Genomic DNA, 20,576 nt, shown 5'->3' on the forward strand with positions numbered 1-20,576 from the left:
TTTGACATACCCTAACTGTACTGAACCGGAGTGCACAGAGTACAAATGCGCATCGCAGAGCTTTTTGGGTTAAAAAGTATATATATTGTAATATTTTTTATTTCGCTAGGTAAGTCTCTTGTTCCTCAGCTGGGATCGTTTAGAGCCCTTTGAAACTGCATTTTTAACCTTCAATCCGTTGAGCACCATTGAAGTCCACTATATGGAGAAAAATCCTGAAATGTTTCCCTCTAAAATCTTAATTTTTTAGATGACAGGTGAGTGAAATATCAGGAATTTTTTTATTTTGGAAGTGGAGTAATCCTTTAATACTGGTCTTTTTTTCCCCCTGAGATCCACAAAATATTTTTGTGCCCCAGACAATCATAATTTTCACAATTTTTCCACTATCTCTCTAAAGGGCCATTATGTCCTCCTGTGCCATTAAGGGTGTAAACGATCCTTGTGTGTGTGAAACGAGACTGTTGGGTCCAATATAGCTTAATGTTCACATTCTTCAGTAACAGCATCTTTGCAAAGTCTGCAGTGCATTGCACAAGAGTGATGGGATTATTCTGAATGATGTTTATGATCTGAATGATGTTGTAAATTTGCACAAGTATAGACCAAGCCATTTTAGCAGTTTAAGTTCCTTGCTCTTGTTTTCACTGGGGAATAAATTGAGTTTGAAAGTTAATAAGATTTCACAGTACACTTAACTTTTTTTATTTTAAAAGATCACTGAAGCTTTGATTCCTTATGCCCTTATTGTCTGTAATTTTCCTTGGAGATGTGTTAACTCTGTTTCCCAGCCCACAGATCCAGGGCTCAGAAACACACTTGTGTTGGGCTTTTGTGGCTGGCTCTCATTGTCTCTCTCCCTGAATTATTTATAGCTTGTCTGCCCTTGTTAAATTTAGTCTGTGAACTGCAGGGTTTGTCTCTCCCTGTGTTGACTGAGGGATCCTGCCATTTGTCTCTCATCACTTCAGATAGCAGGAAGGATTCCACCCTTATCACATACTTACTGCCCCTCAGCCACAAAATCCAACAGTCAATCCCCAGGATTACACCGCAAACCTCACAGAGCACAGAACATCAGATTCAGACATGGGTTCATGATGTCCCTTATGATTTTTTCATTACTACACAAATTGGTTTCTGTGTATGAGGGAAACACAGCCATATTTAGTTTGCATCTTTTTTTGTTGTTTTTACTGATGCATGGATTGCAAATAATGTTAGTAAGAGTTTTTCATAATTTGGTGATAGATACAGTAATTCATTACAAATATTTAAGAAAGTCTTCTTAAAAACAATTTATCTCTGTTGTGATAATATTGTAATCTCTGTCTCCCTCTAGAGGACAAAAATCCCATGTTTCCTCTCTAAATGAAGAAGCACAAGCACAACTCGGGGTCGGCCCACTATGGGGTCCTAGCAAACGTGATGACCTGATTTCACATAAAGACAAAAGGAACATTAAAGTCCCCCATAGTCAAAAATGTTATGTTTCCCATGCCTTAAAACAGCTTGAATGTAATGCCGCGTTCCAGGCAACCCGTAACCCGTGTTTTTCCGACCTTCTACCAGTGAAAGTGCACTGGAACGGCAGTCAAATCCGTGACTTCCCACTCGTGAACTCGTACTAGATCGATGTACTCCCAGTTACGAGTTCTGACGTAACATAGCCCGCGAAACAACAAATGTCAGCCCTAATGCGTGCGGTGTTTATGCAAGTGGCACACGGTGGAAAAATTAGGACAATAAAACGTTGCAATCAAATTAATAATAATATAAAAATAATAGTAATTCATAAATGTGCCCAGGCAGTTTGGCGTGACTTGCCTGGAACGCTACAAAGTCGTGAGTCGTGGTTTGAAGTGGTGATTTACCAGTTAAAAAACCTGCCTGGAACGCAGCATAACTCTACCCCCCTTGCCTCATTTACTATACGCGGATTTATGAATATGCAAATTAGCCCCGCCTCCACTCACTCACACCAGCCAGAGCCTCTTGATCCGTCCGTCCACTAACTCAGTGGTTCCCAAACTTTTTATGCCGGCCCCCCTTTTGCATAATAATACAAATTCAAGACCCCCCCCCCCCCCATGTGACATTGAGTGCAATGTATTTACAGTATAATCAAATGTATTTTGTATTTAATTACATTTTATCTTAGTATTTTTGTATTTGGTATTTTGTATACTTGTTGATACAGGAAATCAGCAGTCTGAGAAAGAAAGAGGTTGATTGGCAAAAAGTAATTTATGTACTTTGAAAATTAAAAAAATACTAAAGATTAAATGTATTTAAATACAAAATAGTATTTTGTATTTCAAATACATGTTTTTGAAATACTGCCCATGCCTGACTGTGGTTAACAAATTTATTGGACCAGCACCCAGTGTAAGGTTTGTACCACAGCTGCCCCAAACTAAGTGATTACCAAAATCATTTTTAATGTTAATCCACCAGTATGTGTAAGATCTTCTAATGCTAAGACATAATTATTTTTGGGATTGAATGGATTCAAAGATAGATTGCACAAAGATTGCATTTGGATGTACAGTACAGAGAATGTGGAAAGTGCATTAAAACAATGTCAGCAAGAATGTAAGCTCTTACCAAGGCCAAAGGAGGCATACAAAAATTTTTTATATATATATATATATATATATATATATATTTGTTTTATTAGTTTTTGGTAATTATGTGTGAATAAAGACAATTTAGTCGTTTGTTATTTGCCTAATAATTGAGCAATGAAAACTGCCTAACTCGAGGGGCGGCACCAAGCATGCATTTGAAACTCTAACTGCATGCAATTGGATAACGCCACGACCAATCACAACAATACACGCTTAGCTACCAGCAGAGCTAAATGATGTTTCATTAACAAAGTTCGGGAGAAGCGCGTCAGATGCTTAGCGTAAACATCACAAGTCAATTCACTCGATGGTTTATCAGTAAACCTCCACCACCCCATCTCATCACTCAGAGTTCTCGCTACTCCTATTGGGGGGTAACGTACTCTGGGTTCGGGCCACTCCCGAGCTCGAAGCCCTTCACCGGACAGCACGCCAAACATGCACTACTATTCTCCGGCTAATTATATTTAAGCGTGAACTCGTAAACTGATAGAGTAAACTCTTGCCGTATCCAGTCGGCAAAACAGCAAAAACGTCCTTCTTGCAAAGGAACGATTCGAGTTTTCGGTTTTCTGTTCCTCTTTTATATGGAAAGCCAAGTCTAACTCGTTCATTGTAGCGGCCAAAGCCGTTTCAAACAACTTGTTGTTCATCTGTAGCGACAGCAATCTTTCAAAGTTTACTATATGATTCGGACGTCGCAGCGCTGTCATCATCAGCCTAGCTCGCCTCTGGCCCGCCTACATCAGATACACCGATTTGATTGGTTCCCACAATTGCTTACGTATTGCAGTAACCTGCATCATTGCTCGATGCCAGAGTGTCTTACAGAGACAATTCAAATTGTGCTCTCGCGAGACCTCTGGATTTCCAGGGTAGTAGCCTATAGCAGTTTGTGTGAATCTGGCGATAGATCGCGCATCCACTGGCTTAGTACGTTCTGATGAAAGGGTATATATAGGCCATGGCTAAACAGACGTCTTACGGGAGAATTGCCCATATGGTTAATCCGCCTATGGTTACAGCACAGTATGTGGGGCTATTGCAAACAGGAACAAGTATACATAGACAGTTTTTGTCTGCGCGTTATTTGAGCGGACTTTGCTTTTCCGTTGAGCAAAAGTGGTAACGTTACACGAATGGAGCATTCATAAGGGCTGTGAGCAGCTCAACGGAACACACATTCATAGAGCGGAATACTGATCAGAGCGTCACACATTGAGCAGTGCGCGCTGAATACTGCCGAGCGACGCGGCAGATAGTTTCGGCCGTTTATCTCTTTCGAATCTCTATAAAAATCGGCTGACTGTACACCTGCCTTGCCACGCCCCCCAGTTTGGGAACCACTGCACTAACTGAACTTAACTGTAGTAAACGCGATATAATGGCGACACACGGATAATGACTGATAAAACTGTTTTTACTAGCAGACAACCACAGTGGATACTGTAACATTCGTTAAAGTTACTTACTTGAAGATGTTGTGTCCTCAAAATGACTCGAAGGTATGAAACGCAAGCCCATGCGAAATATTTTCGCATTTCGCTGCATCTGAAAGTTCAAACTTGGTGAACTCTGACCAACGAATTCGTATCACATGACTCTGTGGGACCAACAGGAGATCGATACGTCACAGAATGACCTCTAGCTGAATGAAAAGAACCTTAAATTTAAACATTTAAAACTGCAACACTGCGGTAAAGTGTAGTAGATTGTGTGTTTTTACATTTAAAATGTATTATAAGTGTCATGTGCTGAATTTAACTTTTAAAAAGACGCTGCAGAGCATGACGTCATATCACGACCGTTGCAGCAGCATCCGAAGGAATTTTGCATGCTCAAAGTCTTGTCGGGGATTTGCCGTGTCGCGCCGCGCCGCGCCGTGCCGCGCCGCCCCGCATCCAGTGTTGACAACATAATAGTTTCTATTGTATTTTGTCGTGTCGCACCGCGCCGCGCCGCTCGCGTCCGGTGTAGACACGGTGTAAAGATGGCAGATGCTTCTCCGGGTAACCCCCCGCGTCTTAAAGTTTATAGAGCTTAAACAAGAAAGAATCCTTTGCCGTTTTGTGCACAAAACCTAAAACAAACCACTCAGAGACCTTAACAACAGATTCAAGTGTCAACCTTAAAAGTTAATAGTGATATCCAGCAACATGAGCAACAAATGTGATGTCAGCATGTTTAGTTGCAATATTATTACCCCCCCCCCCCCATTTTGTGACAGCAAAAAAAAAAGGGCTGTTTCAAACCGCATTTCTGGGACAGCCTTTGAGAAGAAAAATACTAAGCAATGGCGTTGATTAATGGATTGGCACATTGTTTGTCTAAAATCATATTAAAAAAAACAACATATAGACAAATAAACAACATAAAAACTTGATTTTCACTACAGGGGGACTTTAAAATAAGATAAAATATCTAAAAAAAATTATTTCTTGTTTCAGTTCACCCCATCAACAACTGTTTTCTTAAAGTAATTATAAAAGTAAGATTTCTAGACCTGGGTTTTTCATATAAATTAATAAACTCCATGTCCATTTTTATACATTTAATGAACATGCTTATACCAAACTCTAAAATATTTTATCAGGTAGAAATGAATAGGTAGAAAGTAAAGTCCTTATTCTTAATAATTTCCTGGTAACTCAAACAACAACTGACAAAGTTATGCAGCCATCAAAAAGGTTGAAAACCACTGTTCTAGACCTTTTTAATAATCGCTTGGAATTATAACACATTGGAAGGGTTTGTGAATTGTAATGAGTTGTCAGATAGATTGATAGAGAGCTTAAAAATAATGATAACTTAATTGATAGAAAAAGACTCAAATATTATTTTATCTTTCAATGAGATTTCACACAAAGACATGAATTGTATTAAACCCATACAGTAGAATTCAAAGCTTCTTAAACATATCTGAGTAAGTTCCCTATGTCACGTGACATCAAGCTATTTCAATGTATGACTGCTGCAAGACTTTAAATAGAGTGAGGGAATTTCTAAAAGTAGCTGTACATAAAGTCACTGTTCAACAGTTTGGGGTTGATTAGACTTTTATGTTCACCAAACATAAAATATCAACAGTAGAAACTTAAAGAATATGACATATTTGTGATATTATATAATGATTTACAATTTATTTAAATAGGGCGTGACTCAACATAATTCTAATTCAATGTCAATGTGAGTCACCATATGTTGTTGGCCATACCAATCAAACCACCGCCTAGTCATAAATATGCATGAGTAAACAGGCTGACATTTTAGCTTAGACAGTTGCTGCTGTTCATCTGCAAGGAGAAGTAACTCTATTTCTTTCTCACACAGTCAAGCTTTCATAGACTACAAATGGATATTATCTTCATCTTAGTCACATTGACCCATTTATACTTTTAGATGAGTTGATTTAGAAGTCAAATTTCAGCTCTGCTGTCTTGTTTAGCAGAAAATCTAACTGCAGTCAACACTGCCAGTGATGATTTCACCAGATTTGCCAGTTTGGTCTGCAGCAACACCTCATTCCTTGTTTTACAGATCAGAAGGCCATGGGAAACAGCTGTCCTCATAAATGTTAACTGAGTACAATTTGCGTAAGTTGTTTAGATGGTAACAGTCGTGTAAAAGTCATACAGTATGAATGTATTTGAACTTTCCTCCGCGCACATTCCTCTGTTTGGGCTGCAGCAGAAACTTACTCTACAGCCCTCTATTGGAAAAATACAGTAAGACAGTTGTGAGGCCTCTTTAACTGGCTCTAGACGCTAGGCTGCAGCTGTCCTTGGGCGACACTTGAGCCTGTCATTTGGAGACACGACACCATTGCAAAAGCTCATCAGGCTGGACAGAAATGGATCTGGATAATAAATCATCCACTGGTCTGACAATTAAGCCCTCTAAAATAATCCCCCTGGACTCAGCCGAACCTCACTCTATCCTCTGCTAGAGACCCTCCCCATACTTATCCACACCTAATCTTATATTTGATTACACTATTATATTTGGCTACACATTTTCTAATCAGCATGTTGAAGAGGCTGATATTGTGTTGTTAGAGAGGTATTTTAAAGAGATAGTTCACCCTAAAATTAAAATTATGTACTCACTTTCATGTTCCAATACATCAATTTGGTATATTGTGGGATATTATTTTTTTACGAAACAATTACATGTACACTACCAGTCAAAAGTTTTTGAACAGTATGATTTATTTGATCTAAAGTACAGCAAAAACAGTAAAATTGTAATAGTAACTGTTTTCTATTTGAATATATTTTAAAATGTACTTTATTCCTGTGATTTTAAAAGCTAAATTTTTAGCAGCATTACTCCAGTCACATGATCCTTCAGAAATCATTCTAAAAAGATGAGAGTTCTTTATAAAGCAATAACAATCTTGCTGTTCAAAAACTTTTGACTGGTAGTGTATATGTGTGTATACTTTATATACAAATATTTATAAGAATATAAATACAAATAAATTACTGAAAATCTTCCCTTCTGATGAAGCTCTTAAATCTCTTTCACATTAGCCTTCAGAATAACACATTATTCGGCAGTGGGACAAAAAAAAAAAACATTTTAGTCTGTTACTTATACAAAGCCATCATAGGAAATATTATGCTAATGTAAAGGCAATTCAGAAAATTGTTTCTGAAAAAATTATAAATGTTAGAATTGTATTGCTGAAAACATGTTACAAAGACTGTAAATTATGTAGGACTGAAATTGTGGAGACTGTTCAACAGTTTTTCACCATTTTTGAGTTCAGGATTTTTTGAATGGGGCTGAAATCATGTCTCGATGACGAACTGGGGCCAAAGGCCATGGACGACTAGCCCAAAATTAGCCCAATCACGTTTCGAAGGGGGTCCCCCAGTGAAATTTGGATTCCAGGGGCTAAATATCAAGTTATTGGAGTCATTTCAACTTGTACACATGAAAAACAACCCACAGTAACAGTGTTAAAGACTGGAGAGGAGGCAGGTTTCCCATGAGTGGGTGTGGTTTCAGTGCAGACAATGGACACGCCCCCAGTGTGGACACACCCCCAACCCTTTGAACTGTTTTTGTGTGGGGAAAATAGTTTCCTGAAGATTCTGTCAAATTTCTCTATTTATGGGTGAACTGTTTTCTTCTAGGTTAACATGTTTTTCCTGATATTTTTTTTGTTTGTTTTTTTTAGCTGAGAGAGTCCTTTAAAGATCTCAAAAAGAAATTCAACAATCTGAAGTTCAACTACATGAAGAAAAACGAGAAGTCGAGAAACTTAAAGGCGGTGAAAAATCAGATCCAGCAAATTGAGATTTACGTTGAAAAGCTACAGGCAAGGAAGCTCTCTTTTAATCTGCTTGCAAGTTTTATATATTTTTTTATTCAAGGATCTTCAATCAACAGTGACTGCATTATACAGACTCATACCAGCAGGACATTTCTTCATCTTTTAATGTTTTGACAGTTGTCTATTTATAAAATGTAATATCCAAATCCCTAACTGTTTTAGGTTTTGAAAAAGAAGCTGCAAGCCTTTACTCTGAAAGTATCCAGCAGCAGTGAGAGGCATTTAATTGGCAACAGCCTTAGAGAGATTGAGGATGCCTTAAATGAGCTGCAGAGACAGGTGGGCGATTTTGACAGGGCAGTGGAGGACTACAAACAGAACCTGGACATGAATGTCAAGCTCCAGCAAGCTTTAGAGGAGGTGGGGGTGCACCAGGAACATATAATGAGCCAAACGCAGCGTTTTACTTGTTTGTTTTATAAGCCTAATGTGGAATTTCTGTTTTTTTTTTTTTTTATTTCAAAGTTTTAAATTTATGTTTACTTTTAGGTCTTTCCATTAATAATGCTCCTAGATGAAGTAGAAAACATATTAAATATGCTTTGCCTTTACTTATGTATGAAAAGCAGTATCACAGTAAATGGCTATAAATAGTGTCTGAAAATAGTCTCTCCTCTCACCTTTCATTTTAAACACAGTATCAGTTCTGGTGCGACGAAGCAAGTGCCACAATTGTACGTGTGGGCAAATATGCCTCTCAGTGTAAGACTAAGGAAGCAGTCAGCTCTCTCTACAAACAGTTTGAAAAATTTGTGTGGCCCACAATACCACAGCAAGAGGAGAGAATTAGCCAGATCACAGAGCTGGCAGTACGGATACATGGTGAGAAATTAAGAATGCACTCTGAAATATTGCTTTGGAGGAATTTATTATTTACCCTTTCAATGAATTGGTTCATAGAGACCCCAGTGTATAAAAGTAATAGCAGGATTTTACCCCTTTAAAATTGTTTTACCCCTTAAATCCTTTTAATATGTTACTCTGACCCATTCAGTGATAATAATAATAATATTGAGGGATAACATTGTTTATTTCTTAATGTATTTATTAAGTAGTAGTAGTGTTGCTGGCCTCAAAGCATGACTGCTGTTTTTAATGTAGGTGCTGAAGAAGGAAAGAAATATATGGAGAAGACAATTAGCAAACACCATGAAATTGTGGAATCAATAAAAGAACTGTCAAATGGACTGCTGGACCTTGAAGCCAAACTTGAGGTGATAAAAACACACATAAATATTTTACCTGATGCATTAATCTGAAAGTTGTATATATCTAAAAATATAAAATAAACTTCTACTAATAGTTTTTTATGATTTTTTTTACATAGTTGGAGACCTTGAAACAGCCTCTAACACCTGTGGACAACAACAAACTGGACACCATTGATACGGTAAAACACCTATAACACTGACTTGCAATTGCAAAGATGCCAGAAATGCATTGTCTTTTTTATTGTACATTCAAAATTATTAAATAAGGTAAATTGCAATTAAAGTTTAATTTCAATAGAATATGTACCCTGGACCGCACTGAGGCGTATACATCATCCGAAAGTTAAATAAAACAAGTTTTCAATTGATGTGTGTTAGGATAAGACAATATTTGGCTGAGATAAACTATTTGAAAAACTGGAATCTGAGGGTGCAAAAAAAATTTAAATATTGAGATAATCACCTTAAAAGTTGTCCAAATTAAGTTCTTAGCCATGTAAATTACCAATCAAAACTTAAGTTTTGATATATTTACGGTAGGAAATTCACAAAATATCTTAATGGAACTTGATCTTTACTTAATATCCTAATGATTTTTGGCTTAAAAGACAAATCTATAATTTTGAGGTCCAGGGTCACATATAGTACAAATAATCAAAGACCCGTCCCACTTAGTTCAAATCCACCGACATTAGTCTACTCTTCTGTCTGGTTTGTTTGTTGAAAAAAATTAAAAATGGAACTCCCAGCGAAGGATCAGTTGTCAAAGAGATTGCTATTTAATCAAATCTGTCAACATAATTATGTGAATATTTGATGTATATAATCTGATAGAATCAATAGATCAAAGTTTTGAATTGATTCATTAAACATATTCACAGAAATAAATCACACTCTCATACGAACTCTAACACTTTTAGTGTTAGAGTTCTAAGTTTAAATTGGAGACAAATCACAAGTCAAAGAGCACAAAACCAGTTTATTGACCGTCTTAAGGAAACATAGTAAACAAAAAAGAGCATTTAAATCATTGCATCATTCAGTGTTGTTTAATTTTTTTTTAAAAATCACAAAAACTCTAAACCATATTTTTTTATGTTACCTATTCAGCCTGAACCGAAGGAAAGTGGACATACCCCTGAGATGACAGGCCCACACTGTACTAAAGAGATGCCTGTCGGCAAGAATCTAGAAAACAAGAAACCTCCGCTTCGCAAGTCACGAAGCCAAGATCTGCCAGACAAACCTCATCCAGAGCATCAAAAAGTGCTGTCAGAGACCAGGTTGTACACACAGGAGGCCTATTCCAAGACCAGCAAAGTGGAGACCATTACAAAATCTACTATAGAGAGGAGAGAAGAGATGCACACCTCTTTCTCTCACTCCCACACCATTAATGTAAGCCAATCCCCTGCAGAGCGGGATAAGAGGAGTCACATTCTGCAGCAAACCAAGAGAGACTCGCAAGAAACCCCACCTCCCCCTCCTCCTCCTCCACCACCACGGGATCCAGGCGTATCACGTCCCAGCATCATAGACATCCAAAGGGAGCTGCAGTGTGCTGTTCAGAAAACCAACTTTGAGGACAAGTATCAGGCCTGTAGTAGAAATCATCCTTTGCACTCATTTTCCAAGGTGAGCCTTATTTTGATTCAAAGTTATTTTTCATTTATTTTTTTTGGTACATTTTAAATAGGTGACATTTTAAGCGTTTTATTAGACAAAGAATAAACCTATTTTTTAAGTGCTATTAAATTACATTAATGGCGAGTTCAGACTGCATGATTTTACCCCCGATTTTGACTCGCCGACAGGTTTTGAGAAATCGCAGACAAATGCCCGAAATCACAGGCAAATCGGTGCTCGTTCACGCGAGTGACAATCACACAGTGTGAACTATCAAAGACGCGATCTCAGAGAATCGCCGACGTGTCGCCGACACCCGTGAGATATTTGGCATGCTAAATATCTGGACCTGTCGGCGATTCAAAATCATGCCGTGTGAAAGGTGATCTGACTGAAAATAACATTGGTGATTACCTACAGCCAATGAGACAGCAACATCCAGGCCAGCGGGAAGTTGGGGGAGGAGTTACGAAGGTATAGACCACAATGTCAACAAGCATAGCTTCGGCTTCTTTTCTTTTCGCTGCAAATGAGTGCACATGCAATTTGTATGACAAGCTTCTTGCGGGCTGCCATTTTTTGATAATAATCACAGTCTCACGTGAGAACTTGCACGCCTGACCTCGCGTTGTTTCCATGTCACTTCTCGCGTGTGTTTGGTTGTGAGACGTAGTTTGCTGACCGGGACAAAGTTGTCGGCGATTCTTCCTATTGTAAAGTCATGCAGTGTGAAACCCCCTGTCGCCGATCCATCGTGCAGTGTGAACACAGCTGCGACGGAATGCTACCCCAGATAGTCATGCAGTGTGAAAAGATCTGTGACGCAATTGCTTTGAAAATCGTGCAGTCTGAACTCAGCATAAAGGGAACCATTTGTATTAAGACTTATAGTTTAATATAACATAAATTATGTCTCTTGCTGAAATATGTAGTAGAAAACCCATAGAAGAGTTATGTTATTTTAAAAAAATCCACATCGTTTTATAACTATTTTGGACTATGCTGCCCTCCAAAGGCAAAGTGCAGTAACTACGCCAACACTGAAACTGAGAAAAATGCCTTTAAAGTTTTTACGCCAGCTAGTCAAACATGTTGACACTCTCATTTCTCTGAAACGGGACAAAATTGAACCAGGAGACTTTGCCACAAGACAAAACCGTTGTCACAAAGTCCATTTTAAGCCTTAACTCAATTTTGACCAAATGTGTAGTTACTGTGCTTTGCCTTTGGAGGGCAGTATGGGCGGGGGGGCGCCATTATTTCAATGATGTCAAATGGTTGCACTCGGTGAGCTACTGGTGGTACCTGTTGTTTTTTTTACCGCAACACAACTTGGACTACACAACTCGGAAAATAAAAAACTAATAATTTTTTTTTATATATAACGTAAATCTTTCAGGGGTTTCCACTATATATTTCCGTAGCAGACATCATTTACGTTATGTTAAGCCATACAGGTCTTAATACCCGTGGTTTCCTTTTAGAGCTAAGCAAATATGTTAGAATAATATGAACATGTGGCAGGGTATAACATTTAAAATCACAGTTGCTACATTCAGTAATAAACACTATGACTTTATGACACAATAAAATTAAATATTTATTAAACTAGTATCTTTCATGAGTTTTGGCACCTCTGAAAATTCGGTTCATACTTATTTTGTCAATTAAAATGATAGTTTACCATTATTTTGTTGGTGAATAGGTGGTGTGACTGGAAAACATTTGCAGACACATATGAGTCCTGTTTTAGTAAAAAAATATTGTTTTGTAATATGAGAGAACTTGAATATAAATTTAGTTTTTTAATGCATACAGTAGTGTTCAAAAGTTTTGGGTCAATAAGATATTTTAATAGTTTTGATAGAAATATCTTATGCTTAACAAAGCTGCATTTATTTGATCGAAAACAGTAAAAATGTAAATTTGAGTGTAAATACTTTATTAGCCAACTAAACGCAAAGCTTCCACAAAGAAACAATGTTCTTAGCAAGCGAATAGCACTGACTCAGTTACCTAGATGAGTCTATGTTAGTTTTTACTGGTTGTTATCAGGGAATAACATACCTTGGAGTGGTGACTGACCAATCAGAATCGAGTATTCCGTGTAGTCGCATAATAAAAAATAGATTTTATTTTCTCTTTATTCATGTACATTTTGTTTCTACAGACTTCTGCTCATCACTCCTTAGATGAGGAATATTTGCCACATGGGACACCAGAGCCAGCAGCTCCTGTCCCTGAAGGTGACTTCCAGCCTGACCATCTCACTGAGGAATCGCTCTCTAACGATGAATACGAATGCACCTCCCCAGATGACATCTCCCTGCCTCCTTTATCTGAGACTCCAGAATCCAACATTATTCAGTCTGAAAATGACCTTGATGATGGCTATTGTGTGAGCTCTCACAGTCTTCGCATTAACCAGTACAGCCATCAGTCTCACTCCCACGGCGACACACTACACCAGAGGCAGCGGGAGTGGATGTCGAGTCAGGCTGAGAGCTACCCATCTCCCACCACTGGCTTGGGGACCAAATTCAGAGCAGAGTCTTCCTCTTTTGTTCAAAGCCCCTTCACAGTACCTGCTCCTAGCCTTGTGTCAAACACCATATCCAGCATCTTAAAAAGCAAATCTGGAAACCCACCACCAAGCAGCATCACCGAAACACTTTACTCAGTGCATGAGAGTCGTACCGAGATGCAGAAGTGTGTGCATGATTCTAGTACGAGTCAGTGCCACAGCGTTCGGCCCAATAACACGCATGCTACCCCAACCCCATTAACCACAGAGCAGGACTCGGATCTCTGCAAACCCACAGCCATCCGAGAGGAGATCAGGCGGGTGTCTTCCAGAAATGTTATGGGAAAACTGGCAGGTGGCACAGGCCCTAACTTCTCCAAACCCTTGTCTAATGCCACAGTAATGGAGGGCTCTCCGGTGACCCTGGAGGTGGAAGTCACTGGATTCCCTGAGCCTACATTAACCTGGTGGGTAGCTTATAACAAACTTGACCCATAAATTAAAACATTCACTGTTTCTTAATATAATATTCTACATTAATATCTAGTAATAATATATATTATTAGACATTTAAATAATGTAATATAATACAATATAATATACACAGCCGTTTAAAAGTTTGGGATCAGTAAGATTTTTAATGTTTTGTCTTTTCTGCTCATTAAGGCTGCCTTTATTTGATCAATATAATACAGAAAGAACATATTGTGAAATATTATTGCAAATAGTGTTTTTCAATTTAATACTTAAAATACTGTGATCAAAGCTGAATTTTCAGAATCATTACTCTAGTCTTCATGTCACATGATCCTTCAGAAATCATTCTAATTTGCTGATTTATTATTAGTGCTGAAAACAGTTGTTCTGCTTAATATTTATTTGGAACCTGTGATACATTTTCAGGATTCTTTGATGAATAAAAAGTTAAAGCATATATTTAAAATAGAAATCTTTTCTAACCATATACACTGCTGTTCAAAAAATTTGGGTCAGTCAATTTTTTTTCTTTCTTTTTTTTGAAAAAGAAAAGAATAGTTTTATACAGCAAGGATGTGTTGATAAATTGATAAAAATTGTAGTAAAGACCTATATTTTTAGACAAAGGTTTCTATTCGGAATACATGCTCTTCTTTATATTCATTAAAGAATCCTGAAAAATATAATTGATAATAAATCAGCATATTAGAATGATTTCTGAAGGATGTGACACTGAAGACTGGAGTAATGATGATAACAGTTCACCTTTTCATCACAGAAATAAATTATATTTTAAAGTATATTGAGATAGAAAACTGTTATTTTAAATTGCAGTAATATTTCATAATATTACAGCTTTTTATGTTTTTTGTATCAAATTAATGCAAATTTGATGAGTGTAAGAGACTTTTGAATGGCAGTGTAATTTACTACAGTTCGGGTCAGTAAGTTGTTGTTTTTTTGGAAAGAAATTTAGAAAGAAAGAAATCTCTTAATACAGCAAGGATGCATTACAATTATGAAAAGTCAAAGTAACATATTTTAAAAATGTTACAAAAGATTTATATTTTTAATAATTGCTGTTTTTTTTTACTTTCTATTTCTTGAAGGATCATAAATTATTTCTTAATCACCAAATCAGCATATTAGAATGAACTTTGAAGGATCATATGACGCTAAAGACTGGAGTAATGGCTGATAATTGCATTTTAAAATATTATAAAATAGAAAAAAAAATATTTTAAATTGCAAAACTTTTTACTGAATTTTTTATTAAATAAATGCAGACCCCAAACTTTAAAACTGTAGTGTAATTTAAAGATATTATCTAAATACTCTTGGCAAATCGCTCGCTATTCCAGTTTTTAAAAATTCTATCATCTGTCAAAAAGCATAGTATTTGCAGTTCATATAGATTAACATATATATTTTGTTTGCCTGAATGAAGCAGGTTTGTTGAGTAAAGTTGATGTTTTCTCCATTAATTTTGATCTCATTTCGAACTTTTTTTTCCACTTTCATGCATATATTCCATGTATGCTAACTTTTTAATCCACATTTCCTTTTGCTAACCTTTCCTTTTTATGCAACTTCTGTAAGACCTTCCACTTTAACATTATCTATAATTTCTCTCTTCCATTGAGTGTGTATTAATGTGTGCCTTTTTTGCTGTGGTGTGATTTGTGTGACATATTAATTCACTCTTTGTTCAGGTTCAAGAATGGACACACACTGGCCAATGATGAGCACATAGAACTGTCCCATAAAGAAGGCAAACATGTGTTGTTCATTCACAGCTCTGCAGTGAGAGATTCTGGACAGTATGTGGTCACTGCCTCTAACTCAGCCGGCACCGTCACGTCCAGCTCCATGCTGCAGGTCAAAGGTAACAACAGCCCTGACTTAGACGTTCTCAAACTGGACTGGCACACCTGCTTTGGCACCCTCTGTTTCTTTTTGTGGATTCTCTATCTGCTGTTATTATAATGAACACTGCCATTAACATAAGGAAAAACACACTGATGTGGACTCTTCACTTTTGAACTTCCTTCACGTCACATAATCACTGGTGTGTGCACAGAATTAACTCTCTGACTGCACAAATGTAAGAGCATGTGGGTAGTTGACATGAACCTTCATCTACAGTAGTCAACATTTGAAGTGGATCAAAAAAGTTAATCAAAGTTGTCCTAAGTCAAGAACAGGTATTGTTTTGGTTTAGGACAACTTTGAAGAGGTTTGAACCACTTCAAATGTTGACTACTGTATTCTAAACTTACAATTATCCAATTAGCAATTATGTATTAATTCTAATGCTTATGGTTTTGTTTGAAGGACTACATTTGAATATTTGTAGTTTAAAAAACATTTTTTGTCACACTGCAGGACCATGCGGTGAAAAAGCAAAGGCAAAAAGTGTTTTGAAGTAGTGATTAGTCACAGGACCTAAATATATACTTTAAAATATATATGAATTTATACCATATATTTAGTAATGTATTTTTTATTTTTTTTAATATATTTGACACATGCGTCAACTACCACAGATTTGTTAATTTGGTTATTAACACTGAAATTACTATAACAATGTTTTCCAATATTCAGCATGAACTGAATTATTGTGTATTGTGGAAGTAGCAGTGGATCTGCATGCAGTTCCCTTTGTAATAATAATAAAGCCCCTGGTCTGCTCTCCAGTTATTTATAGTTACAGATTTGAAATGTTCAGCATTTTACAATTAAATTATATATTTTTAAAGAGTTTGTGTGTTCTTTTTAAACAAACCCACTTCAAGATCTAAAACAAAGAGTTCAAAAAGGAAAAAACAGGCATTTTCTACTCTGCCTCATGTCCCTTAATTCTTGAAAATTGTGTTTGACAGAAAATATACATTTGATTTTAACATTTGTTCTATTTTGTTATATTTAATGGTTTTATCATGATTACAACAATAAAAGATAACTATAATACCAGTGTTGGAAAGGTTACTTTGGAAATGTAATAGATTACAGATTGCAAGTTACCCTACTTAAAATGCAATAGTGTAACAATTTTAGCTTCCTTATTAAATGTAACTGATTACATTTGATTACTTTTTATTACTTTTCAAAATTAAAATTTCTGATTTGTTCTACAGTTTTTAAAACTGTTAATCATTTTCAGATATTTAAAGCAGACAAGGGTTAACCTCACAGTAGTACTCAACCAGTGTTGGGAATAACGCATTACAAGTAACGCGAGTTACGTAATCAGATTACTTTTTTCAAGTAACTAGTAAAGTAACGCATTCATTTACAAGAAAATATCTGAGTTACTTTTTCAAATAAGTAACGTCAGTTACTTTCCATTTATTGACTGACAGATTACTTTAGATAAATTAACATTTGTGCTTCATTTTGTTATTGCTGAAGAGTATTTGGACTTTATTCTTCTACATTCTGCTGTACAGATGTGAATTTACTTTTTTCCTTCAGCCTGAGGCTTATTCATTTCATTTTTTGGTGTGAAAGCACTTTTTATATTTACCAAAATTAGAACTTTTTACATTAAAAACAAACAAGCAAGCACATCCTAGATTTGAAAAGTAATGCATAAGTAACGTAACACATTACTTTTCATAAGAAAGTAACTAAGTAATTAGTTACTTTTTAGGTAGTAATGCAATATTGTAATGCATTACTTTTAAAAGTAACTTTCCCCAAAACACTGTACTCAACACTGATTACTATCAGACTTTCAAAACCCTTTACCACTTGATTTAAGATTTAAAAAAAAAAAAATGTAAAGCACAGCCACCACAAAATCAGACTTTAGCACGTCTTTTTACTTTGAGATCATTCTAAGGTTAAAGATTTCATAGCTATAACAGAAAACACTGAAATCTAACAATGACTTGGGAAAACCAGTTAATTTAAACAATAAAACATATACACAAACCCAATTAAGAAAATAAACAGTTATCAAATAAACATGTTTTCTACACTCTTAAAAATAAAGGTTCTTTACTGGCATCAATGGTTCCACAAAGAACCTTTACCATTCATGAAACCTTTTCACCTTTCAAAGGTTCTTTACAGTGGAAAATGGTTCTTTAGATTATCAAAATGTTCTTCTTTTAAGAACAGTTCACTGAAAGGTTCTTTGGGGAACCACAACTGGTTCTTCTACGACATTGCTGTGAAAACCCTATTTTGGAACCTTTATTTTTAAAAGGTTCCAAAAGGGTGTTTTTGTAGTAGTGATGCCATATAAGAACCATTTTTGGTTCCCCAAAGAACCTTTCAGTGAACAGCTCTTAAAAGAACCATTTTGAAGAGCATTTTATAGATGTAAAAAAAACTTTTTTTTTAAACAAATTAAAGATCCTTTTCTGCATTTGAAAGGTTCCATGGTTGTTCAAAGTTCTTCATGGATCCATTGATGCTAATAAAGAACCTTTATTTTTAAGAGTATATTCTGTGTCCTGAACTCCTAAAACATTGGTATCTCATATTATAGACAAATCAATGCAATTCTAGAAAAAGGAATCAATCAAATGTGTGTGTGTGAAATTATTCAGATGTAACCCCCCTCTGTAATTGATAACATTTACATTTGCACATTACACATTTTATCAGTTATGTAATTATGTTACATGTAACTATTTACTCCTCAACAATGTATAATACATTATTTATTTTTTATATATGAAGGTAATTTAACATTTTCAAACAGACATTGACACAGTGGCTCATCTAAAGCCTAATCTTTCAATTTTATAGTAAACCTTGTTTTATACAAAGAGCTAATATGGTGTTGGTGTTCAAAGTGCTTCATATCTAAGTTAGCTTAAAAATGAGTGTAGTGAGTAAGGACTTTTGTAGTCAGGGTAATGCCATCTGTCTTCAACATATGTATCCTTGCTTGTGAAAGAGTCTGTAATTTAATCTGAGGTGAGGTAAGTATGCTCACAGACCCACATATAACTACCAGCTAATAGACACCTCACAATTAACTTTGTTAAATGCATGCAAATTGCATGTCAGTGGAGTCATAATATCCACATGCTCTTGAGTTTCATTTCTAGGTGGTCTGATATTTCTGTTGATTCCAAGTACATTTCCTAATATTTTCTCCGCTCCGCTTTCTCTATAGCTATTAACTCATTTTATTCAAGATAGAGCTATTTTATATATCTCTAGACTTCTTTAAAATCTAATCCTGAAAGATCCTATGAATTTTTGGTCCATTTTGCCTGAAGAATTATACATTCTTACATTTTGAATTATGTCAACCTTCATGAGTGCATTAGCATACAGATGAACTTAAAGGTAACAGACATAGAGTAAAAGCCCCAAAACGTAAAATTAGATTTCATGGGGTTCTCTACTGAAGGAAAGTAAGGGTGACTATTAGTCAATGGCATGTTACTGTTATCACAAAGCATAACTCAAGGCTCTCAGGTTACACCTTTGCTTTCCAGCTATGTCGCCCCAACTGAGAAACTGTCTGAGGTGTCATTCTGCACCCCGGCTGATTCAGATACAGCTGTCTCACAGATATAAGCCCTGTACTTTTAACTGGCCTTTAGTACTCTTAACTTTTTTACTTACTGCTCTTCCTAACTGTAAGTGATAAAGGCAGCTTTGAAAAACCAACACATGAGGCTCAAGCTGGAGTATGATAACCATTTTTGAATAATGAAAATAATGATGTGATCTTTTCAGTGCAGTAAATAATAATGTAACCTGATTTCTTCAGTGCACAGGGTCACTCCACACTTCCTCTCCAGACCGGATGAGCAAAATTTATTAGTGGAAGAAGACCTGCACTCACACTGCACTTATCCTCAAATGCTCTGCAAGAAAGATACTAAGGTTGCAGCATGTGACGAGAGGCAAGTGAGTTAAACAGCATATGAAGTCTGAGACCACTAGCTTTCTGCAGTTGTTTAATTTTTACCATACTTTTGAGAAGGACATAATGGAAAGGAAGATGATGTATCCATTGGTAAAAGTGATTACAGAAATATTAATTTGTGTGTGTGTGTGTGTGTGTGTGTGTGTGTGTGTGTGTGTGTGTATATATATATATATATATATATATATATATATATATACAGCTGAGGTCAAAAGTTGAAATACACCTTGCAGAATCTGCAAAATGTAAATTATTTTACCAAAAAATAGGGATCATACAAAATGCATGCTATTGTTTATTTAGTACTGACCTCAGTAAGATATTTCACATAAAAGATGGTTATATATATAGTCCATGAGAGAAAATAATAGCTGAATTTATAAAAATGACCCTGTTCAAAAGTTTACATACACTTGCTTCTTTATACTGTGTTGTTACCTGAATGATCCACAGCTGTTTTTTTTTTTTTTTCAAGTGATATTTGTATACGAGTCCCTTGTTTGTCCTAAACAGTTAAACTCTTTCAGGTCCCAAAAATTATTTTTTGCGTATTTGAACCCTTTCCAACAATAACTGTATGATTTTGAGATCCATCTTTTCACACTGAGGACAACTGAGGGACTCATATGCAACTATTACAAAAGGTTCAAACTCGACAGGTGCTCCTGAAAAAAAAAATAACAACGATGCATTAAGAGACGGGGGTGTAAACTTTTGAACAGAATGCAGATGTGTATATTTTTTTCTTATTTTGCCTAAATATATATATTCTTTTATTTATTACTGCCCTTCAGAAGCTACAGAAGATACTTACATGTTTCCCAGAAGGCAAAATAAATTTACCCTGATCTTCAAATTCAAAAAGTTT

The 20,576-nt window shown here is 36.0% G+C and overlaps 1 protein-coding gene across 1 annotated transcript in view; it reads left to right on the forward strand.

Moving 5' to 3' along the window:
- ccdc141 (coiled-coil domain containing 141) overlaps positions 1-16,567 on the forward strand; it is a 42,745-nt gene extending 26,178 nt beyond the window's left edge. Inside the window, exons 18-25 of the mRNA XM_073845744.1 lie at positions 7,816-7,956; positions 8,134-8,331; positions 8,610-8,793; positions 9,073-9,185; positions 9,299-9,361; positions 10,293-10,817; positions 12,979-13,799; positions 15,522-16,567. Of these exons, the coding sequence (XP_073701845.1) occupies positions 7,816-7,956; positions 8,134-8,331; positions 8,610-8,793; positions 9,073-9,185; positions 9,299-9,361; positions 10,293-10,817; positions 12,979-13,799; positions 15,522-15,795 (2,319 nt within the window). The 3' untranslated portion in view covers positions 15,796-16,567. The remainder of the gene's footprint in view (positions 1-7,815; positions 7,957-8,133; positions 8,332-8,609; positions 8,794-9,072; positions 9,186-9,298; positions 9,362-10,292; positions 10,818-12,978; positions 13,800-15,521) is intronic.
- Positions 16,568-20,576: the final 4,009 nt, after the last annotated feature.

This window comes from Garra rufa, chromosome 8 (assembly GCF_049309525.1).
Source record: "Garra rufa chromosome 8, GarRuf1.0, whole genome shotgun sequence".
Lineage (NCBI taxonomy): Eukaryota > Metazoa > Chordata > Actinopteri > Cypriniformes > Cyprinidae > Garra > Garra rufa.